This window comes from Lingula anatina, chromosome 10 (assembly GCF_051362555.1).
Source record: "Lingula anatina isolate TDL-2025a chromosome 10, LinAna3.0, whole genome shotgun sequence".
In the NCBI taxonomy this organism is placed as follows: Eukaryota; Metazoa; Brachiopoda; class Lingulata; order Lingulida; family Lingulidae; genus Lingula; species Lingula anatina.
Window position 1 is genome coordinate 18,765,541 of NC_141776.1, and position 25,198 is coordinate 18,790,738.

The 25,198-nt window shown below is 39.0% G+C and overlaps 3 protein-coding genes across 5 annotated transcripts; 2 read left to right on the forward strand and 1 right to left on the reverse strand.

Annotated features, from left to right (window-relative positions):
• Positions 1-97: 97 nt before the first annotated feature.
• Positions 98-12,443, reverse strand: LOC106172898 (uncharacterized). Of its 3 annotated transcripts, none has more exons than XM_013553826.2 (2): positions 12,255-12,443; positions 98-3,188 (listed from the first exon to the last, which is right to left on the reverse strand). In XM_013553826.2, the coding sequence occupies exon 2, from the start codon at positions 3,170-3,172 to the stop codon at positions 1,478-1,480; it is 1,695 nt and encodes a 564-aa protein (XP_013409280.2). In that variant the 5' UTR covers positions 3,173-3,188; positions 12,255-12,443; the 3' UTR covers positions 98-1,477. The 3 variants fall into 3 exon arrangements, with proteins under 3 accessions (XP_013409280.2, XP_086852956.1, XP_086852957.1); XM_086996830.1 differs by lacking the exon at positions 12,255-12,443 and adding an exon at positions 5,514-5,788; XM_086996831.1 differs by lacking the exon at positions 12,255-12,443 and adding an exon at positions 5,022-5,115.
• On the forward strand, positions 6,865-24,628 carry LOC106179210 (sarcoplasmic calcium-binding protein-like). The gene is made up of 3 exons (XM_086996848.1): positions 6,865-6,971; positions 22,906-23,217; positions 23,880-24,628. The coding sequence occupies exons 2-3, from the start codon at positions 23,053-23,055 to the stop codon at positions 24,393-24,395; spliced, it is 681 nt and encodes a 226-aa protein (XP_086852974.1). The 5' UTR covers positions 6,865-6,971; positions 22,906-23,052; the 3' UTR covers positions 24,396-24,628.
• LOC106172904 (uncharacterized) lies at positions 15,121-17,398 on the forward strand. Its single transcript, XM_013553834.2, has 2 exons — positions 15,121-15,877; positions 16,619-17,398. The coding sequence occupies exons 1-2, from the start codon at positions 15,581-15,583 to the stop codon at positions 17,132-17,134; spliced, it is 813 nt and encodes a 270-aa protein (XP_013409288.2). The 5' UTR covers positions 15,121-15,580; the 3' UTR covers positions 17,135-17,398.
• Positions 24,629-25,198: the final 570 nt, after the last annotated feature.

Genomic DNA, 25,198 nt, shown 5'->3' on the forward strand with positions numbered 1-25,198 from the left:
GTCTAAATATGTCTGACAGTATTTACATTAAGCACTGCTCGCAGGGGCCAAATTACCGAGATGAATTACTGAAATATACCACCATATTGCTACATAATACGAAGAGAATAAACATTTATTAAGACAAGAGAAATTGTAAATTCACAATGACAATAAATATTGTATTCAATATGTACAAACGGCTACATACATACATTTAATACTAGCAGGTTCGCCTCTTTAACTTGCTTGCCTAGTGTTCTCTCATCTCATTGGTCCACTTACCAATGATAGTCACGTGTACTATCTATCTGACCACTAAAACCTCTTTTAACATTATATGTGTACACGTAACGCGCACGTATAAGCCAACATAAAGTAAAAAAGCTTCTTAATACTGATGGTGCTTGCGTATAACGTTTTAAAAGTTCCAATATATGAATATAGCAAAATTTAATCGGAATACAGGTATGTCAAGGTACAGCCCTTAATAAATTATTCCCGCAAATGGCTTTCGGGTTGTGAGCATTCATTTGGTTTTCTGTCTGCTGCTACTTTTAGGAAATGAAAGAATAAATTTTTTGTTAACAATTGGATTATACCTGAACCAGTGGTAAAATCTGAGGTAATTTGTACTAAGAACATTTAAATGTTAAGTTGTTGGCACCCCAATATTCAGTGTCTCCTTAGACACTTTTTTCAGGGAATGAGGGAACAGGCGTACATGTGCAACAAAGCTAATGAAATTCTACGCTGAGGTAATTTTTATAAAACCTTATACCAGGGTCACAGTTTGAGTTTTCCCTAGATATTCACAGATATGTCTCTGGTAAATCTATCCACTTTTCTTTACTACGAGAACTTACGTACTCTTATAGTTTATAGTCACTAGTATACAGTGATATATAAAGATAATAGAATACTGGATGAAAGTTAACAACAAGATCCTGGTGTTCTCAGTATTAAAACATCAGAATTTCAGGGGACACATTTGGTTTTACAACATCAGCGGTTGTTCAGTACAATAATATAAAGTACTAAATCACAAATTAAGATATCTTACAATACGATCAAATAATCAAACGCACAATGTTTCTTCGGTTTGTCATGTTAGAACTAATAATTGATTGAATTTAGCCTAATTTCTAATACATACAGTGCTAGTACTATATATACAAGTAGAAATAGCAATAGATACTATATACAAGATGGCACGCAAATTTGAAAACTGACATAAAAATAATTGGCACTTCAATTAAAGTAGCCGAATGCTAGAGCATTGTCTTATTTCAATACAGCTAGCACAGATGTCTTCAAGCACTGTTTATAAAAAAATGTAACCTCATTTAAATCCATTGAAAAGTTATTATTTTTCAATCTCCACAACCCAACAACCACACTGCAAGGCGTCATGTACAATGAGGCCAATAATGCCCATCACACTGAAAGGCACTGTGAAATTGAACTACTGGCCAACAGCCAAGAAATCAGCCCTGCGTTATTGACCGCCAGATGTCGCAACAGTAGCTTCGCCAGAGGCCGCACTCGCAGCAAAGTTGACACCCGATTTTTTGGCTAACGCAGGGGGTTTTGATAGTCGCCCTTTAAGTAGAGACGTGAATTTCGCGGCGGCCTTCTTAACGCTTTTCTCAGTGTATACGTTGGTGAACATGCTTTCATCTTCGTCTTTAAAGTCCTCCTGGTGAGTGACGAAATAACAAACGGGCGCCATTTCGTCGTTATAATGGTGTTCCTTCACCTTCAGGATGGAGTGTTTGGGATAGAGCGCCAGGGGAAGAGGCTCGTGGTGCTCGGCCGCCTCCTCCTGCACAGCCTCGCCGAAGTGAACGCTGTGATTTGCGGAAGAGAAACTGCTGGAACGCGGGCGCGATTCCTCATCTTGATCCTCTCCGGAGGACCCGCTGGAAGAGCTGCTTGAACTTAGATCTTCGTCTGCGATCTTGAGTTTTCGCGTTCTCTCAATGTAGTGGCTGAAACTTTTCGCTCTCGGTCGCTGGCCGTCTCTAGATGGCGGGCGGTTCGCTTCATCGGCACGCGTCAGCCCAACGCTGCTAAAACGCTTTTGAGAAGAGGTTCCCGCTCGTGGGCTTAACATCCCGTCCTCTCCGCGGAGTCGTCTGCTGGCGCTGTGCAGCTTTTCTGAACTGCCCAGCGGTGACTGTGAGGCATCAATCATTTCAACAGACCTTCTCCTATTTTTAGCAGAAACTTCGGCTAATTTCTTTTTATTTTCTGCGATGAAATTTTTCTTCTTTTCGTTGCCCGATGGTTTTTGTCCGTCGGTCTCGATCCTGGGCAGTAGAGAATTCCTGCGCAATTCATTCCGCGCACCGTGAGAGAAAGACCTCTCCCTTGACATTTGTTCCGCGTGATCTGCGCTGTGTCTCTGGTCTCGAGATAAAGGCGGTGAGTGCGAGCGGGAAAGCAGACGACTTTCTGCCGACAATCGAGAACTTCTCCTCCGGGGCACCTGAACGGGTGACGTAATGGTCGGGAAGCGTGAGCCGTACTCGCCTCTGTCGGACGACGAGGAACTGTCGTCATCCTTTTGTGGCTGATCAAATGTTTCGATATATTTCTGTAAAGTAACTGCTGATTGGTTGACACTGCTACCGAGATGCTCGGGTTCCTTTGACGTCAGATCTGCAATGGTTTCCTTGAATGTTCCGGAAACCCCCGGTGGAGGGGAAATTCCCATCACAAGATACCTGTCACTGGTGTTTTTGGGTATATTTGTTACTACTTTCGGGTTAAGAGAATGCTCAATAAATTGATTATAACATTGTCCAAGGGAAAACCGACGATGCTTAAAGTCACCTTTCGCTAGGTGAACTTCGAATGGTTCGGGAGGTTCAGGGGTCATTAGAACGTCCACGGCGCTACCCCGTCGTCTATGTGAACTACCGTGACGTGATACCGCGTGCAACGTGTGGGTGACGTCACGCGCTCCTTTCATTTCATCTAAGTTTGATCCTGAATAGGAATATTCAGAAGATGTGTGATCGTCAATGCTGGTCGCCATTGGTGTAGTTGAGTCTATTGAAGAGTTGTCCAAGTCTTTCATCATATGAGAATTGTAGTTGTAATTATCCTCTGGGTTCTCGCTCAGAGTTGCTAACGCCAATGGAGAGACATGCTGGCCGATCCGTAACGGAGCCATACTGCGCAGCATGGAGACCTGGAATCATCTAGAAACAGAAACAAAATGGAAAGTCAGACGTGGGCAAACATCCAGATTGGCGGTGCCATTTCGAAACAGCTAAAATAATTTTGATATTTATATATTTATAAAAATGAAACGAAAGAAAGAAAAGCCAGAAACTGTTCGGATCTTAAAATTTAAATAAAATCCTACCGTTTACAACAAATACCATGTTATTTTCAGCTGAAGTTTAAAAGCAAAACGCGTATTCGTCAAAGGTAAAAATAAAGCTCGTACTAAACTGACCGAGAACTTTCCAATGCCAGCGTATCGACAACAGCGCCATATCAAGTCCAATAATGTGCTTTCTTATCGATATCGCGCGATAACAGAGAGTGTGTACACGTCAATAGGCTTTTGTGATAGAAGGTCAATTAATTAACTCCAGTCAATTGGAAGTAAACTTTAATAGCGCAAATTTGCTACAGTGTTACCCCATTTTCCCTTTCGTGTTTGTTTTTTTATTCTCTTTTTTCGCTGACACCGACAGGGGTGAAATTGCACGAGGTGAAATGCGCCGAATAAAACCCCCGCCTCTCTCTCTCTCTCTCCCTCTCAAATACTGAGTATATATATATATATAGATAGATATACTTGTAGTTGCTACTGTATTTACATAAGCACTGGTGCTGCTCATTCGAGCGAAAGGTTGGCATTTCATAATGGGCTAAATTTTTATCAACAATGTTATATTCGCTTATCCCTGTTTTTTTTGTTTTTGGCAGCGACTTAAAAGCCCTTTGCTGTACATATTTATTTTAAAAAAACTTGGAAAAAACATAAAAAAAGAGAAAAACATAAGCCACGAGTCTAACATAAAGGTAACTAAACATGGTATTTACTATATCTTAAACGGGAACATGCGCATCATATCAGGAATGCGCGGATCAAAAAACGATTCTTGTACATTAACCCTTCCCCAGTAACAAAGAACACAGACCCACGCAGTGGATCACAGGGGCTAAGTTCGCTTTGACCGCCCGATACCTCCTTCAACTTAAAAATAGCCGTTTATCAGAAGTTTGGTCATTAACGTTACTGATCGATCGAATCTGAAGTTATTACTTATTTAAGCCTCACCTCCTATGTATAAGGTCATAGAAGTTAAGTCAGCTATCAGCGGAACGCTTACAAATGGGCTATTAGCACAAAATGTGGATGGTGAGGCTTATGCCCTTAGAAAAAGTAATATTTTATGTCTAACCTGTGTAAAAATAAACTGGTTAGATAGTTTGTTACTGACTGAGACTAAAATTTTGATAAAGTAAAAGAAAAAAATATTCAACCCAATAGGCGAATAGGTCAACTTGCAGGCGGATTACGGCGAACTTCTACCCTTCAGAAAGACTGAGACTATGTGAGCTTTCTTCCCTTTTATAAGCAACCAAAGCGACGTTGTAACCTCCCCCCCCCCAAAGGGAAATATTATGAACATGTATATGTATGTATGAATATATAAATAATGCCTACAAATTGTTTTGTTACAGTGTAAGCAGTCGGCCCCGCTCAACATATTAATCCAGTATATTTGCTTGGCATCAACCTTTTATAAAAACGCTGGCGCTTCTTAAAACTTGGCACCCTATCAGAAATAAGCACACAACACAGCAAGTGTAAGTATGAATGATCTAAAAAACGCTCTTTAGACCAGTGTCGATGGCGTTTCAGAACTAACATTTCAAACAAGTGGATTGCACGCCATGTTCTGATCTTTACTATCTCAAACCTAGTTTGAAGAGGACAGAAACTTCACAGAACTGTCCATCAAACCATTTTTTAAAAACAGCCTGCGACCTACATACATGCAGCAGAAACTAACCTGAGCTGGCGCTTTCGTACATTTTCTAACAGTCTCCTTCCGTCCGTCATTTTGAATTAAATTCAGATGTCCCCCACTTAAAATAGACCAAAATATAGTCACGTGCGTCACGCCTAGATCACGTAAACAAGCGAAACGATCTTTTAGATTTGTACTCACTAACACTACATTACCCGGTTATCGCGCGAAGATTAAATCCTACCTTTAAGATTTAAACCTAATCTAGCTAGTTTGAAAATTGTTATGACTTTTTCGTTTTATCCAGAAGAAAAAACCCACGCTAAAATGAACTGTCGCATAGCGGAATGCGTAATAAAAAAAGTGAAACACATGAAGTTCAATCCATCCGCAAGAAACAATTTCATTCTGGCATAAGTACGTGTGATACCGGAAACATCAGAAGTAAATTGACGCCATTTAATCTAAACAAATAAAGATAAAAGTTAACCTATATTTATACCGTATTCAACATCAGATACATAAGATACATACCAAACAAAACCAAATGGATTTTGGGCAGGTACCGTTTGAATGAAACGCACCATCTACATGTACTTCGTTCTCTAGGCTTTCGTAGATGTCGATCAGTCGTTGACTATTGGAAAATTAATGTCACTCGTGTTATTTCTCTCTCTTAATTCGCTTCAAGTTTGTTATTGACTTCGAGCGTCTGTAACTTATCAGATTAAAGCCAAGGCGTTCATGCAATCGCAGGAGTTTGTTTTGTCACCCGTCTTATAAAAGGGGCGATGTTTATTAACTACCTGGGCCTCGCTGTGGCTCACTACCCCTTCCCTTGTAACCACAATCACTGTACTGATAACGAGACCTGCGTGTGGAGGGTGATTGTTTACAGCTTGGGCTCGCACCCTATGGCTGAGATTCAGGTCAGAGGTCACGCTTATTTTCATTCATACTTGTTTGCTAGTATAGCCACTGGTCTGCCGTAGACTGGACAACCGCCAATTGCACTCTCACGTCAGCCTCTTCATTGTTAAGGCAGTTAGTAAAATATAGAAGAATAGTGTATTGTTTTCACAGTAAACGTTAAGTTATGTACATTTGTTACATTTCAATATCGCAGGTGGTGCGAGTCTTGGATCACTCTTGCGTACCTGGACTATTAGTTTATAACTGTTCGAGATCAAGTGCCCTAAAGTGAACGTTTTAAAGCGCTTGGTTTCTTATCGTTATAGAATTCCCTCAGATATATATGAATGGTAGGTGTCAAGCCTACATAAAATCCATCTTGGACAGTTTCACAAAAATTTCTGAACAGAATATTATTATAAATCAAATATAACAGATGTAAAAAACTCTACCAAATTGTTTTTATTCAGTGCAACAGTGCCGCGCAATTTATTTACTTTAAAGTTAATTTCATTTGAAATATTTTTATAAGCATTAATGTTAAATCACTTATATTTATATTAACGTCAACGTTGAAAAAAACCTAGTTTTGACTACAAGGAATGGGAAAGCTGGGTTGAAGGTGTATTCTAAGAATTTTGCAGCACAATACGTGCCATATTTAATTTGTCATGCAAGAAAAACACTTTTTGGTGACGTGGACCAAGTAAATATCCTTGTGAAAATGTACATTGTAGATTGCATCCAACCTTTGTACTATGAACGAGGGACAATTGCCGAAGCTTCTCGTATTTCTTAAAAACATACAGTTCCGCTTAAGCTGTTTCCAATTTCAAAACTATCCTTTATGTCTTGAAGCATTTGTTGATATAGGGAGCTACTTGTATCTCAAAGTAAACTATTTTGGAATTAGGCCGTACTATAATGCTAGCCCAGGGCTGCCAGGCAGATCGAATGCATCGTAAACAAGATTACGTCAACGGGTCATTCACCTACAAATGGGACAGGTTTAACACATTTCATGCTGTTTACGTTTTATCCATGCAAGACGAGAAAAAGGCGCAGAGATTTGAAACCGGGGTAAGATAAGAACTGAGTTTGACACATCGTTCATAGTCATAGATTATTAGATTTATGAACTAGACAGCTATGATTAAAAAAATAATACACAACCGTGTGTGAGCTTCCGTCGTGGGACGTAAACAATATCAAGTATTTTTTAGTTATTTAGCAAAAGTATTAAATGGTTATTGCATTAATCAATATCACAGAGTGCAGGGATTGAATCAATTTGTATCATTTGTTGAAGCATTTTGACAGGAATTCGATATTGAACCTAGTTACATGTATGTACACTGTAGCTGTCTTGATTAGATGAATGCACTGTAATGTGCTTTTGTGTGTGTGTGTGTGTGTGTGTGTGTGTGAACGTGTGTGTGTGTGCAAGCACGCGCAAGTGTGTCTTACACACGAAAAAAAAAAACACTGCTGCCATTGTCTACCAAAGAGCCCCCCCCCCCAACACACACACACACACCCACACCTTAAAAGTAATACATGCACTTTACACGTTTGGTGAATGTAATTCATTTAGATCATCATACTAATACTATTTCAGTTTAAATCTGAATGCTTTTAATAACGGAGCACAGAGCCAAATATTTGCTTAATAACATATCAGGTGGTTTATCAGCTCTTGTCCTCAGCAGAGTGGTCATTAACACGTGGTTTCCAGGCAGTCGTCGGGTCACTCTTTCTTTACATATCCGCTGATTTCGTAAATATTTTCACTCAATACAAGTGAGAAGAATAACTGTGCTTCAAGATTACATTGCATCTAACAGCCTTCGATTCTTGTTAAAGGTTTTAATTCTACCTGACTCGTGGTTAACCCGTGAGGACAAATGTCAGAAATAGAGGTGATTTAATGAGTCGGAATGTTTCACCTTAGAGTTAAGGCCATGGACGCTGGGTTGCCTGTCCTGAACTTCCTAGCGTATGGTATCATGAAATACGAAAAGAGTGGTTATAAACTTGCGTTTCAGGGTGAGTTGTTCACTCTGTAAGCTAGGGCTGCGGGTGGGAGGGGTTCTTGTATAAGGATGAAGACGTACCAACTTTTGGATTTCTCTTGCTTTTGCTATTACATTACACTGACTGTACTTTTCCTCTGCCCAAAACAAAGTCATGTCCAGTTTCAAAAAAAAAAAAAAAAAAAAAAAAAAATCGAAACAGATGGGGAAAACAAAATAATACGGGGAAAAGGCTTTTGAGGGCACGTGTATTCTTTCAACTGTAATATCGCATATGACATATAATGAAAGTAATCACCATTTTGCATTTAGAGTTAAGCACACGGCCCACAAATAAAACCAATTTGCCACAGTAAGACTATTCATTATGTACAAAGTGGCGATTGTGTTAGTTGTGCATCGTTTCCAATACTGTTGTGGCGACGCATTGTGCAACCTAAGCTGCCGGTGTAATGAAACTGAGGGTTTCCCCCCATCTAGCTATAACAGTTAGGGTTAGTCTGACCAAGAAGTTATAATGAGATAACTTCTTGGTCTGACCTAAGTGGGTCAAAATCTAGGGTGAGGTTCACCTGTACAATTGAATGGGAAGCGGATTCTCTATCATGGGGAACTCTCCGTCACGTTACACCGGCCAAGTAAAGTTTCATATGCCTACGTGCGTTAGTGTATCTTTTTTTTTTCTTAAAACGCTCAGTTCTCGTCGTCAAGTCCTGGCTGGTTTCAACAAAAGGCAAATGTTTCGTTTCTTTGGCACATACAAGATGTAAGAGAAATACCTTCGACCACGAATATTGCAATTTCTTTGATAAGACGAAACTACATAGAGTTCACGAATGAAATATCAGGCGCTTCCTCAGACAAAAGTTATTTCTTTCTTTCACCAAAGAAACATCTCAAAGAAGTAGCTTATCAAAAGAAAAATAATAATAACAATAAATAAAGCCACACAAAAGGGAAATTCATTTTCAGACACCCTGTGGTCTTTGGTGGTGACACCGAAATAAAAATATCCGATAGGTCTAAAAATAAATCCCTAAACAAAAGTGTTTGTGACATTTCGGTATAGTCTGACCACGTGTCCTCTTAAAAAAACAGACCAAAAACAAAAACAAACCTATGCAATCAGAAAAATCCTATATTATTTTTTTCAGAAACCGTAACGGGGTTAAAGTTGTGGCTGACCCACCAATAAAAGAAAATAACAAAAATATCTAAAAGCGTTGAAAATAAATAAAAAAAACAAGATGTTAAAACCTGCCAAACAGAAAAAAAAAGACATCAAATTAGTGACCGCATCAATAACAGTTAAAATCATGGCAGAAATGACCATCCAATTCTTGCGCATTCTATCCAATTCCAGTCAATTCAGTTAGAAGATTTTCATTGGAAGAGCCATTTGAAGTCATTTGAAGTGAAATGGTGACAAACGTCTTATGGAGGTTCGATTCAGCCACTTTCGTTCGTTTAAATATTCATATTTAAAGGTGAAAAGTGGATTAAATTAACCTACTGTCTCCACGGTAAGAATCAGTCATACGAACATTCTTGATTTAAGGTGCTTTTATTAAAATATTACTTCAAAACGACAAACGCTCAAATGGATGAATAGAATAAACACTATGCTGAACAACACAAAACACATTTGGTGTTTTCTAAGATAGACCATGGTCAATGAAAGGGAAAGTGGAAGGAAGGAAGGTAGATTGATAGATAGAAAGGAAGGAAGGAAAGAAGAGTAATAAAACAGAAAGAAAAGAATCATTGACCGATATCCCCAAGTGAACGAACCGCTGAACCGCGTCACTATTCACAGTTGATTATCGAATGCCACATGCTGTTTACATAAGCTACTTCAGATTACGCACATCAATGAACAGCAGCCGATCAACAACTTCAACTTTAACGCACTTAGTTTTCATCTGGTAAACCCTTCTTGCATCAGAGAAACGGGATCAAAAAGGGCTTGATAGTGAACAAAGATACATGTATGATAAAATACATATTATTTAAGAAATGCAAAGGCCAATACATTAAGTCCAATTGCCGTATTCTGATATACTCCAAGCTATCTTTGCAGGCCCATGAATAAATCGGCATTTTTTTAGTATGTTGGATGGCAGTTATAAGAGCTTTCTACTGCAGATAGAGTCTTGTTCACATTATTGTTATATCAACCCATTCGTTCATCAGATTAAGTGGGTATTATTGTATGATTCTGCGCCCATTGAACCCCTCCTGCCCCCCCACCCCCTACCCCTGCTCTATCTCTCTCTCCGTTTTCTCACTCTCCTCCTCCCTCTCTCTCTTTCTCTCTCCCCCTCTCTCTCCTTCCCTTCTCTCTTCTCCCCCTTCTCTCTCTCTCTGTCTTTCTCTCCCCCCCCCCCCTCTCTCTCTCTCTCTCTCTGTCTCTGTCTAAATCACAGGCTTCAGACAGTGACTGGTGCAAGGCGCAAAATAACAGACTTAAATATATACACTTAACGTCGAAGAGGTATATTCGTCTTTGGTCAGAACAACCATTAGTTTTCTAAACACAATAATTTCAGTATGGGGCCACACCCTGCGCGCCAGGTATGTCAGCAAGGAGTGGTACCAGCGACTTTTGTTTGTCCACCTCCACAGCCGAATGCCATGTGTTATTTTTACCAAACAGAGTCAGTGTTTTGACTGCACTGTGTCCGTCAACAATACCCTGACGTTAACACACACGCGTGTATGATTAAAAAATAGTAGGGTATTTAACGAACGGTTTTGTTCAAATAAGTCCTGCCACTCTCGGCTTATCTTCGTGACACGCACTTATTTTTACCTAGTACCCTAGCATTGCAGTCATATACTATCAACTCACACTGTCGTTCACTGGGAATTATGCACTAAAACAGGTGACCGAGACATGGAAGGATTTCTTCCCTCTGCCAGAGTCGAAGATAATTATGTGCACTTTTCTCTCACAGTGCAAAAAAAAGTGTCATCATTTAACCTAGAGACACATATGTGAATATCTAGAGAGAAATCATTCCATGGCTCCGGTAGAGGGTAAAGAATTTCTATGTAGATTTCTCATATCGGAATTTGTGGAGGGATCTATTGTGTAGTAACAGATTCAGCTATTCCTCATAATAAAAACAATGATATTTCGCTTAAAATAATAATAATAATAATAATAAATACTGTTGTCATTATCCCATTTCCTAATAAATTCCATTACTTCCTTCATCACTATGGTAAGCCATAACCCCACACATTACAGTGGAAAGAACCAAAAAACTGTTTTTGAGTTATCAATTTCTAAATTTTAACTTATGCCCTCTTTTTTCAGTGACTTACAAAACTGAAAAGTCAAAACTCAAAAACAAGTTGATTGATCGTAGTTCTGTGAATGTTTTTGAAAGCGGTAAATTAAGGGAAAATGTTAGAATTTCCAGTAAAGTTCAATGTCTCATGTACAAAGGTTCTAGACAATGCACACTGTACCTGTGTCTCTACATCTTGCACGAAAAGTTTATCAACGATTTTCCAGTAGTCCCCAAGAGATTAAGTCTTTACCGAACATTATAACTTACACACAGAAATTTTCCAATGAACAAAAGTTTTCTATATCAATATTTCCTTTACTCCATTGGCTGGAATACACATTCGTGCATTCCTTGTTAATTCAAGATTTGAGACTTTATATCTAGATAAGACTTTATATCTCTAAGATACTATAGAAGTGAAGAGTGTTTGATAATAATTATCAATACTACAAAATTTCCATTGCTACTAATAAATTATTGTCATTTACAGAGAGCTTTGAATCAGTTGAATCAGATCAAGATAGGTTTCGTAAGTTCCTTGAGTAATGGCGAATCTCCTGATACTTGGGGGGAGAGAGAGAAAGAGAGAGAGAGAAGCTGAGACCTTTTTCACATCGGGCGGTGCAGTTAACTGTAGTTTGACAGACTGGCAACTTAATAGCTTCTCAAGATAGCGAGTAGTCGTCAGACAGAGTTTCAGCTACGCCGTTCCAGTGTGTGTAAAGAGGCCCATCGTAGTAATTGGTGTTGGCTCACCTGTTAAAAGTGGGGGTCTTCACGACCAATAAGGCGCCAAAAATTTACGAGAGTCTAGTCAGTAAAAAACGGATAGGGCAGCTAGAATACGAGTTCCGCTTCATTAAACGAAAATAACCAACGGGTTTAAAAATAGATCCAGTAACAAAGATGTTTACGACCTGCCGAGCTATGGCGGCCACGTGACCTCTTTGAGAAGAAAAACGCAGACGACCAGAGAACTCGGGCACACAAACGTCAAAAAATATGAGAGAAATGTCATCACAAATTCTTACCTTTTCTGTCCATTGCCAACCCTCGTAATTCGTATATCTTGTTCAGTGTCTGTAGTCGTTTAAAGTGTCCTTTTTGATGAGAAATTAAAAGAACAGTTTAAGAACGGTACACCATTGCCCGCCGCCTTGAAGCCATTGAATACCTCAGTGTTCAATGTTTACACTATGGCAGCTACCTTAACTCGGGTCACGCGGGGGGAAGAACAGGGTGGGGGCACTGGCAGCTTTAAGCAGGCTATAGAAGACATTATTTGTTTAAGAATTATTTCAGTTGGATTATGTTCTCGATTGTTTAGGGTTATTCATTTGAGAGCACCCGAAATGCGACTGGTTGGTGATGCAAAATCGAGCAGGTATTGGACGACATTCATAATTAAAGCTTGGAAGGTACAGCAAATTGTAGCGAATTCTTTTTTTCTACATACCGAGGCACAAATTTTGAAAAACGATGTAGGTCGTATGTGTATAAACGACATCCAAATGTAAATCAGAGAGATGTACATAGGCTTATGACAAACAAGGCTGTACGAGAGAGAGAGAGAGAGAGAGAGAGAGAGAGAGAGAGAGAGAGAGAGAGGGGGGGGGGGAGAGACCTCTCCAGGTGTATTATCGAGTGACACCCCTAGGCAGTAAATCTGATACAGCGCCGGCAATGCTTTTCAACGAACAATACCCCACGCAATGTGCCCGAAAGTTTTACGTGTCCTTTGTGCTTGTCCTTAGACATTATTACCTGGCCTAATACGCTAAGAAACTTGGATACAATGAATGCTTAGAAAATCTACGTGCCTCAATTGTTGGTTCAAATGGAGATTATTTTGGGATAAATCTACACGCAATTAATTATATGCTTATTTTAATCGTTCGAGTGTGTAAACAAACACTGATAACGTGACCAATGAGCATGCGTGGTTTTAATTACATTGCAATATGCAAGAAAATGGACCTGTTGCCAGCATATATAATCCGTATTAGTTGCGTCAGATCTTTTTTGCTCTAGCGGGCTAAAGAAGTTGAACAAAGTGCAAAGACATATCGCGTCATCAATCATTGGGGCCTCAAATAAAATAGTTTAGCACCCTTGACACAAACGTCTTTTTATTTCACATGTTCAACTTATGAAATTTCACGACCTTTTTTTATCTTACAGGTGAAACTATTTAGTATCATACACTGTACCAAATGTTTTTTTTTTGTTATGGGTGTTTTGTCTCCTATGCTGGGGGATTATTATGCACGCCGTAGCCTATGAATTTTGAACTCGGTATGTTGAGCCATCATGGGCGGAAAAGAGGTGCTACCTTTACAATAGCTACGGTTACAGCAAGGTTGTCTGTATATAATATAGAAGACTGCTACTACTAGTACCAGTTTTTCTTTTTATTCCATTAGTTAAGCTTTTAATTAGATTAATCAATTATAATTATTTTAAAACTATTTTTCTATAAAATTTAATTCAGTTTCTGTATCTTTGGTTTACCGAAAATTATACTTGTATTTAAACTTCTGAATATGCTCATGGTAGAGGGTAACCAAACCAAACCTTTTTTGGCTATATAATAGGTTACTTTTGTGTGTTTTTGGGTAATAAAACATTGTCATATTTACAAGTATAAATGGAAAATTAATGTGATCTTTTGACAAAATAATATAATCAATCAAAATGTGCTCCTTAAAAGTTTGCATTGCTGTTGGTAAACTTGTTTTTCTACGTGTACAGATTGCTTTTAGGGACAGTAGGCGTGATACTATCCTTATTGCTAAATTTCTTGTGCAGGAAAGACCCCATCACGGGAGGGGGGGGGGTAATTCACCTTCATCATAATAACAAAGTAGATATCTGAACCGTCACCGGTTTCTTAATCAACCATTCAGGAATGCCATCTCGATGGGATAAGTGCCAAAAAGTCAAGTGCGTTTTTCTAATAATTACAACAAAGGCTCTTAACAACTACTTGGCACCTTGGGATTGCTCCGTATTAAAATGTCACCTTCAGTCATTGCCCCATTTCGGTTGAGTTGGCAGCATCAATATCGGTTACTATTGCTGGAGTAACACCGGCACAGTGCAACAATACACGTGCTTGGATACTGTTGCAATATAGTTACAAATAAGAGAGAGGGGGAGAGAGGAGGGTGGGGTAAGAAAGAGAGAGAAGTTGAAGCATTTTTATTTACAGTAACGTCTTAAAACATCCTTCGTTTATTTTTTTGACTAAGAAAATTTGAAAAACTGAGAATTATAAGGTTCTACATGTGCCCAGTTTTGCTGTTTTAAGATATTGGGAGTTACTTTTTATATTGCTTCCTCTAGGGGGACTTTAAAAAATTCGATTTGGTAATACAGTGTTCCAACAAAGCTGCTGTCAAACCCATGCAAACTGTACTACAGAGAGAGATAGAATAATACCAATTGAATATCTCCGAAAGCCAAACACGGAGATTGAACGTAATAGTTCTCTTCTCTTGTCAACTATGTGGTTCTAGCCAAGAATGAATATTTATTTTAAATTACGCCTATGCAATTTATGTGATACATGAAAATTGTTTATTCTAAGCCGGCTTCTTAAGAAAAAATTGAAAGTGATTTTATGATTGATTGTACTATTGTCACCTTTCCAATCGCCGAAAAAGAGCAAAATAATCACTTCAAACCCGATTTTAGGCGACAGATCCAACTTAAGTGCAAAAAGAACATGGGAATAATTAAATTTTCAATACTGGAGGAAATAAATGAAAAAAAAAAAAATTAAAAAATGAAAACTAAAAATAAATAAATAAATAAATAAATAAGAAATCCAGGTACAGCCCGACATCTCAGTAGGTACACTGTAATACTACTACAATAATAAATATTATAAATAAATAAATAAATAAATACAATAATAATAATAAAATAGAAGTCCCACAGATACCCAGACACTGCCCACCTTCTAATCTCCCACACATCGTTACATTGTAACAGTTTGCTGACTGGCGACATTTACATAACACACGTGTCTGCCTTGTGGTCACACGGTTACTGCCATAGACTGTCAACGGTGAAATGACCAAGTGCACTCTTGTTTTCAAAGGGTGGATATACAATGAAAATGCATGATAACTGTGAAATAACCACTGTGGTCACGTCACTCAGTTGTCAGAGTCTAAATTACGGTTGTCACTTTATGAGCTATATTATTAGGGTGGCAAAAACTATAGAAGTCAAAATGAATGAGACAATAAAGGTTGGACTTACATTTGCTTTGGGGCAACGTGGGTAATGAAAGCGAAGACAAGTAAGAGACATCTCTACTTTTGATATTCCAAAAGTAATTTTTTCGAGCATGACATCGGCGCTTATATTAGTGATCTTCCCGTTGTTTACACTGCAACATTTGGACCCGTCTACCCTTGTGTGCGGAAGTTCCAGCTTGCTCCTGTTCACGGGTAAACCAACGATGACCAGCTTTAAGCCGTTTCTCCTCCTGTTGGCTTTGAGCACTTGCCTGCTGTCAGCGGACGCATTACGCAAAGTACCGAAGCTCGCGAAGCCGTCTCGAGAGTTGGAAAATCTGTATGAAGATGTCCTAAGAAGAGAACTTCAAGACGTTCTCAATGAGAAACTTTTTGAACTAAGAGGGGTAAGTCACGTGGTTTACAGCGTGTATCACTCAGTTTTATTGTCTTTTAAATCAATGTCGATAAGGATATTTGTTATATTTGTTTGTTAGTTTCTGTAGTTCGGTGTTGTCTGGTGTTGATTTGTAGTTTTTATTTGTCCCGTTGGATCTCTTGCGTCTACTGCGTCGTTTTGAGGAAGGTCGCTATCAACGGGATCAAAACGGGATAATTGACAATTGGCTCGTACATGTATTTAAACTAACTAAATGTATGAGATAACCTAAGTTTTTTTTATGGGGGGGGGGGGGGGGGGGGATCTCGTGACACAATAATTTGCGAGGTAGTGCAGTAAGCCGAAGTTGTGATAGTCATCTCAGCAAAGTAAATATCGGTGACGGTGATGAGTGTAACATGAAATTTTTCAACACTCGAAATACTTGAAAATATTTTAGTACATATGACAGCGCGTATGTAGCACTTCTTTGGCATTCCGTTTTCCTGAATGTATGCCTGTGGTGTTTTTTTTTTTACCTAGATTAAATTTTCTATTTTTGTTTTGTTTTTTAAATCAACAAGTGTAACACGTGGTTAAATAAACTAAATAAATATTTATTTGATAAATACAGGACATTTTAAAATGTTCATTATCGTTATTTCATGTCAGAAATCATCTGACAGAACACACCAAACAACAGTTGTTTTCAGTCAATTTGTAAACCCGCTTTTTTTAATCAAATTAATTCAAATTTTTATCATACCAGTCCCAATCAGGGGTATGGGCTACGAAACTACGCCGATTCGCCCGCCTCTTCGACAGTGACGGCGACGGCATACTGACCAAAGCCGAGGCGGTTGGACAGCTAGTGCAGGAAGTACAGAGCGCCCTTGACTCGGAAACCGCTGACGAAATTACAGACACTATAGCCGAGGCATGGAGCTCAGTATTCGTCATCCCTGACAGTGGCATTGACATCGATTCTGCTGCTATTCTGGCCATAGGCAACGCGGTATGTAACAATGACGACAGGAAGAGAAAACTAAGAATTTGGGCCCGAAGTGTCTTCTCAGAGAGCGACTCCGACCTGAGCTGCAAGCTGAGTAGAGCCGAGCATGGGTTAACATTTGGTATGAACCACGTGACCCAGAGCGCTCTCGCGGCCTCCTTCGATGCGGCTGATGCCGACGGCAGTGGCGAGATTACAAAGGCTGAATTTCTCGGTGCAATGATTGGTTATTTCTGTAATAAATCTGAGGATTCTGCATTGTTCGGACCGTAGATTAAAACTCAGGCCTCACCTGTATCTTCAACATGAGAGATTTTAAAGAGAAAAATTCATCCAGAACTTCTCCGCAACATACCTTTCGATCCAATTCAACCGATAGTACACGTTAGACTGTATAGACTGTTTTTACAAAGGAAAAAAAAGACTACTTTCTAAATATAGTTGGTACAAGAAAATTTAATGGGAAATGTGGCGTGTTACAACAAATCACCTACAGGCTGAGAAAAGTTATCTCAATAAAACTTCTCTAAAAATCTTTCCTGTTTTATGTGTACGTTAATTCAGCCCAGTCAATACACATAAAGTCAAATCTTTGACAATGAACCCGACCAAAAGCGACCATGTAGTTTGAAATAAGAAAGGGCGTTGTTTCATGTTTCCCGAAAATATACATTTTATCAGATATTTTCTGCTTTCTTTCTGCACTATATACATGTACATGTATAACCCTCCGCCGTTTTTTGCCCCGAGTCTCACTTAAATGATAAAAGCTAACTAGTGAGCACGCAGCACTAATAAACGATACATTACTACGTCCCTTGGCGAACTTTCGCGGACTTGATGGGCCCAATAAAGGTGCAGTTTTAAAGCTATTTTATTTTTTGGCTGAAGGAGGAATTGATTTGGGGTATCCTTTGGCATGCATTCTGTATCTCCTCTGCATCAGACGGTAGTATATGTATAAGCTATCAAAGTAGAATGAAGCCACCTTGCAATGAAATCCATAAACGCTTGGATGATCTCGTTTTAAATGTTTTAAAATCAAAACGTCTCACCACGCTTAGCTGCCATCTTTATATCTAGGTGAGCAGCAAGTAGGTGTTGGTTCTTTTTCCAGAAGACCGTCAGGTACCAGGGGCAGATCCAGAGATATTTTCTGACAGTCTTCCAAATTATCTTTGTTGATCCATCTTCCATTTTTGACCGTCTTCCAAAAGAAAACATTAGATTACTGACAATGTAAACTTGAAAATCTGACCGTCTTTCAGAAGACCTAGAAGACGGCCTAAATCCGCCCCTGGGTACGATGTTTATGCAAACGCGTAGGGTTGGGTTCTATTGTTAGTATAAACCAAACTCCGTATGGACGACAATGATATTGCCATGGTTACCGGGCCATTGGTAAACATACCCGTGCCATTGGATGAGCTTACGTTAACTGTGACCTATATGCGTTAAAAATGCAAATTTGGATATTGAGAGAAATCTAATAGATTTTACATTTGGTCTTCTGAAAATGCTCCATAATCTCGTTTTATATCTTTCAAATGTGCATACCTTTCCCTATTCAGATCGTTAACCCCTCCCCATCAAAATGATTAATAGATGGACAAGTTGTCGATCTTCCCTAATGCACAATGTCTGACCAGTCAAATAAAACAAATTATATATTTCAGTTGAAATGAGCTATTATTGTGGGGGCACATGTAGGAGAAAACTTTTTGTGTGCAAATTTGAATTTTTTCCCTAAGATACCGGATAGTACTCGCATTTTCTTATGATTGAATATATGAATGAATCAAAATATATTTATGATTAAGCGATCTTAAAATTCGATTATAGATAGTAAATTGCAATTCATTAAATAAATAAATAAATAAATAAATAAAAAGCACACCTACATCGAAGAGTTTGCCTGTTGCGACACCTGTTGACGTAGTAGCTGTTATAGGGGAATATCGCCTGGAGAAGGGAGTACACTGCAGATGTCGTTACCCTTCAGGCTTTCCTTGGTGCTGGGAACCGTTCTTGCCGTTCACAGAGGTTCGAGAGATGTTGGCGAAGAAATAACTATTTGCAGTAAATTATGACATATATTAATGACAATTAATGATAATTAATGACAATTACACAAACATAGACACAGACAGAGAAATGTAATGAAATAAAATTAAAAATGAATAAATAAAGGTTTAGAAACATTTTTTGCAAGTAAAAGGTGATCATTTGTTAATAAAAGCACATTGGGATGGGACAACCTTTTTGAACAATGAAGATGACCTTTTTGGAAATGAAGTTCTCAAGCTTGTTATCGATCTGTTTTGGCACATTTCAACTCGTGACGTAGATTCAACTGCTTCTGGAACTATTGCAGTGTATATAGAAGGTTGAATGCGGTTGTGTCCGCACGCACTCATCCGCTGAAACATTGGTACATTGTAACAGTTCGCTGACTGGCGACATTTATGTAACACACGTGTCAGCTTTGTGGTCTCACAAAGATTACTATATAGACTTTCAAAGGTGAAAAAGTGCACTCGCGTTTTTAAAGGGTGAAAGTACAATGAAAATGCATGATAACTGTGAAATAATAACTGTGGTCACGTCACTCAGTTGTCAGAATTACGCTCGGCACTTTATCAGGGTATATTATTAAGGTTGCGAAAACTACTAGTATACAAAAAGAGTTAGATAATAAAAGTTAGTAATTGTTCTAAGGCATCGGAGGCAACAAAAACGATGACAAACAAGAGACGTCCCTAATTGTGCTTCCTCAAAGTATGACATCAGTGTTTATGTAAGAAAACTTCCATCCTTCACGTCTACCCTTGTACGCGGGCGTTTCGGCTTGATCCTGTTCACCACTTAACGTTAAAATCCACCACATACCAGTACACCAAACCCAAACGATGGCCAGCTTTAAGCCGTTTCTCCTCCTGTTGGCTTTGAGCACTTGCTTGTTGTTAGCGGACGCATTACGCAAAAGACCCACGCTTGCGCAGCCGTCTCGAGAGTTGGAAACTCTGTATGAAGATGTCCTAAGCAGAGAATTTCAAGACGTTCTCAACGAGAAGCTATTGGAACTAAGAGCGGTAAGTCACATGGTTCGTAGCGTTTATCCCTCAACCTTATTTCCAACTGATTCTATGTGGTCAAGGATTTTTGTTTTTCAGTTTCTGGAGTTTGATGTTGCCTCGTCTTTATTAGTCACTTCTGGTTGCCTCTACTGCGTCGTTTTGAAGGCTTAGGTCGCGATCAACAGGATCATAAAGATCATTATTAAGGGATCATTTTTAAGACCTATCTTACACTCCTTGCCTCCCATTGTACTCAGCACTCTATACATTCCGACCAATCAGAGAGCGGCAAACGGGCACCACCCTTAAGTGTTGCGTCTCCAGCTTATGTAGCTTCTTGGTCAAGCCTGGCATCAAGTTCCTTGCCATTATGGACGTGGTTCCCTCCGAGTTGTTCACAGCTTAAATGCATGCATTAAATTTAAATCAATTAGATAGTTGTTGAAATTTTTCAACTCGGAGTTTAAGACGTGATAAATAATTATAAGGCTTAGTACTTTTTGGTGGTAGTGCAGTTAGCCCAAGTTGTTACGGACATACATGTACTAAGTATCGGTGATAATAGCAAAATGAAAATTTTTAACACTCTAAATTCATGACAATATATCACTTTATTGACTACTTGGATGATGTACTTCTTGGACATTTCGTTTTCCTGGATGTACATATACTCCTGTGGTGTTTTTCAAAGAATGAGGCTGAAGAAAATGAAATAAATTGTCATTGACAAAAAATCGCTAGACCATAATGAAATGTTCCTTACGGCTATCCTATTTCAGAAATTATCTGACAAACACGTTATTTTTTTTTTTTTAATTTTTTTGCTAGTTGTTGCTTTCAGCCACTTTTTAAACTTGTTTATTTATCATATAAATTTTAATTTATATGAATTAAAATTTAAATTTTATTATAATTAAAATATCATATAAATTTCGATTTATATGAATTAAAATTTTCTATCATACCACGCTCCACCAGCGGTATGGGTTAGAAAACTGCGTCGATTCGGCCGCCTTTTCGACCTTGACGGGGACGGCGTTGTGACCAAAGACGAAGTCGTTCAAAGACCGTAGAGGAAGCGGGAGACGCCCTTGACGGGGTAATGGCCGCAGAAGTCGCCGACGTTGTGGCCGAGGCATGGAGCACAGTGTTCGCTATGCCGGACGACGGAATTGACGTCAATTCTGATGAAGTGTTGGGGGCAGGACATTGCAGCAGTGATCTCAGAAAGAGGAAGCTGAGAATGTGGGCACGAAGCGTGTTCCAAGTGGTCGATACGAACCACGACTGCAAGCTCAGTGCAGCGGAACATGAGTTCATGTTTAAGATTTTCTTTCATGTTCCCCAGGCCGCTATTGCAGCATCCTTCCATGAAGCTGACTTCAACAACAATGGCGAACTCGAAAAGATCGAATTTGTCAATGCAATTGTAGGGTATTTCTGTAATAAATCACAGGATTCTGCATTGTTTGGTCTGTAGGTAAAAAAAAATAAAAAATAATAAATAAAATCAGGCCTGACCTTTCTCTTGGACATGAGAGATTTTAAAGAAAATATATATCCATTTAGCTTCCACAACATGATATTTTAAAGTGTGATCTTACCGTATATGCACAGTAAGACAAAATAGCCCAGCTATCACTGCGAGGACAAAAAGACTTTTTTCTAAGAAGTTCTTACAAGAACATATAGGCCTAATTCAAATTTTGCGTAGTACAACAAGTCGCCAACAGATTGAGAAAAACATCTTTAATAAAATTATTCTAAAATGTTTCTGTTCTATTTTCATGTTAACACCGTCCAATAAAACAACAAGTCAAAGCCCTGTAGCCCTGATTTATTTTGTAATAGCAGCTGCGTCTCAGTTTTCATAGGAAGTTTGGAAATGATAAAAAGCTTGGCTACCATTACCCTCTACCAGGGCGACAAATTGATTTTCCACAGATGTTCACAGATATGTCTATAGATAAACAGACAGTCATTTTTGTCCACAATAATAACTGCGGCACTGGTAGAGGGTAGGCTACCATCACGGAACAAATGGTTTCGGCTTCAAGACTTCTTGGTTGCTTTCTTCATTACAGTCACCTCGAAATATTTTTTAAAAGATGAGTTTTAAAAAGATGAGTTTGTATTCCTTGGTGACGAGGGGAAACTTGCTGAAACGTTTAGTTTGTTCAAGGAGTTATAACAGATATAACTCCTTGGTTTGTTCGGGAGATGAAGGTCCACTGCTTGTTATCTGCCTTGGGATATTTTATAACTCGTGACATTCGACTGCTTCTTCAAATATTAAAGGGCGCATTCTCAATAAATCTAACGTTCTACGTAGACGAATCCAACCCTGCCGGGACTCTCGCTGAATGCAGTCAGATTAACTGAATGACACGCCTCCCTTGGGCAGCTAGGGGTTGATTAACTTTCGTGCGCTTTCGGTAGCACCCAAAAACGAAGTGCACATGCATGACAGTTGATCACCTCCTCAACGAGTCCCTGCAGAATTGTTTCGATTAACGTAGAACGATAGTTTTGTTGGGAATGCGCCTTTAGTGTATGGATCACTACCCCTTACCTCGCATGACTCCTATCCGCAGACACATTGTTCCACTGGAACACTCAGCAGCTGACTTAATGTATGTGTTACACGTGTGACACAACTGTGAAAACATGATGATTATCTTAGATTTTCAACAGTAAAATAACAGCAGGAGGGCACTCATGAATTTCAATTGTGAAAAAATAGTAATATATACCTATGAAAATAATAACTGGCTCCAACTGCACGACCCTCACATTTGTGGGTGGCAGTTCGTGCGTTAATTTTTAAGGATTGTCAAAAATATAGCACTAAAAATAAGTGGGACAATAGAAGTGGGACTTACATTTGCTTGGGGGCAACGTGGGTAATTACATCGAAGACAAGTAAGAGACATCTCTAATTTTCATCTTTCAAAAATATTTTTCTAGCATGACATCGATGGGTATTAAGTGATCTTCCATCTTTCACACCGCAACATTTGGTCTCGTCTACCCTTGTGTGCGGACGTTCCAGTTTGTTCCTTTCCACCACATAGCGGGTAAACCAAGCAGTTACCAGTAAACCGACCCAGAAAGATGGCCAGCTTCAAGCCGTTTCTTCTCCTGTTGGCTTTGGGCACCTGCCTGTTCTTTACGGAGGCAAAACCGAGGCTGACTCGAGAGCTTGGCTCTCTGTATGACGATATCCTTACGAGAGAATTTAAAGATCTTCTCGATGAGAAGCTGTTTGGCCAACGAATGGTAAGTCATAGGGTTAACAGCGTCCAATACTTCTATTCAGCGTTCAACAGTTCTATTGCCGACCAAATCAATATAGTTTCGTTAGTTAAATGTTGCCTTGTATACACCGTGTTTCTAAATACGTCCCCCTATAATTGGCTAAATCCTGGTGATTGAAGTCATCTGTTGTTTGATCTATTAGACCTTGGACGAATAAAACGTTATTTGTCCAATGTTAGAATTGGCGCATTAGTTGGTAGAGGAAAATGTTACAATTTAGTGTCCTTGACGAGCGTCGTATCGAGTCACTGAATTATTCCGGCTGACAGGTTTGGACTTGTGGTCGTGATTTTCTACAAATCACTTAGACGATTATTAAACATTCACGTGCTGGAAGACATCTTATAGATGTGAAAAATCCTTTTAGACTTTTGCTTTGATCTTTTGGTTTTTGGCAGTTGTTAAAAATCTAAAATTTGAAGAGATCGGTGACAAGTGCAATGGAAATACCATTCGGAATTCTTAACACCGCTAGTTACTCTGCTTTATAAAACTGCTCATTATGGGAATTTCAGTTCAGAAATGACCAGAGAATGGCAGGAAAACGAGTCATTATCTTTTCATTTCAGCCACTTTTTTTAGCCCGTTGTATTATCAATTTAATTCACATTTTGTCATACCAGGCGCCATCTGACGTATGGGCTATGAAACTACGTCGATTTGCCCGCCACTTCGACCTTGACGGCAACGGCGTAGTGACCAAAGACGAAATCGTTGGAAAGACAGTAGAGGAAGCAAAGAATTCGCTAGACACAGAAACGGCTGCCGAAGTCGCCGACACTGTAGCTGAGGCATGGAAGGCCCTGTTCGGCATGCCTGAAAATGGCCTAACGATCAGTTCCGATGATATTGTGAAGACAGCCGACATGGTATGTGGCAATGAAGACAGGAAGAGGGAACTCAGAATATGGGCAAGAAACGTCTTTGAAGAGGCCGACACTAACCACAACGCCGAACTTAGTCGACCCGAGCACAGGCTCTCATTTGAGATGCTCCGTGTTCCCCCGGCTGGTCTCGAGGCATCCTTTGTCGCCGCGGATAGAAACAATAATGGCTCAGTCGAAAAGGTTGAACTTGTGGATGCAGTTGTAGATTATTTTTGTAATAAATCTCAGGATTCCCCATTGTTCGGGCAGTAGGTCTATACTGCCTCTTCCATATCAGATATTTTACAGAGAAAAATCTATACAGTTCATGGCTATAGAACCAATTTAACTGATGGTATACGTAAGACTCAATAGCTTGCTTCAAGACGGTAGAAACAACTACTTTCTAATAGTTCTCAATGGAAGATTTAACGGAGATTTCAAGTAATACAACAAAATGGTTTTCTTCTGTGAAAAATTACCTTTAAATAAATCTTTCAAAAATGTTTTTTTTTGTTATATGTATATGTTAATCACGTTCACCCACATAAAAAAGCTTAGGACGGTGTGTAGTAGTTGCCTTCAGTTTTCAAAATGTTAGAATAATAAGATTAACTTTAATTGTACGACCGCAGGCCAGAAAATCGCCTATCTAAACTTGGCTTTTAAAATTGTGACTGTTTATATTATAAATACGTAAATGCACCGAGCTCCCCTTTTACCCATTTTTCTATTTACTTGTTTTTTTATTCTCTCAAAATGTCTTTTCATAATGTTTATTAGTGGACTGCTGTCCAGTGCGCAAATATTCCAGTGCTGTCTTGTATGCTCTTGTCTATTGCGCAATTCTAAGAAGGTTACCTTTTAAACTGTGGCCTCGAGCTATTTTACTTATTTTTATATATAAAATTAGTTTTTTTTTGAAACCAAACTATACAGACAGAAGTTTTGTGGAAGAAACAAACAAATAACATTCCACATTTTCTACGTTAACTACGATCATTGTCATCAAACTCTCTCTGTGACAGCCTAGCCATAGTGGAAAACGAGCTACGACCGAATTACACCACCTAGCT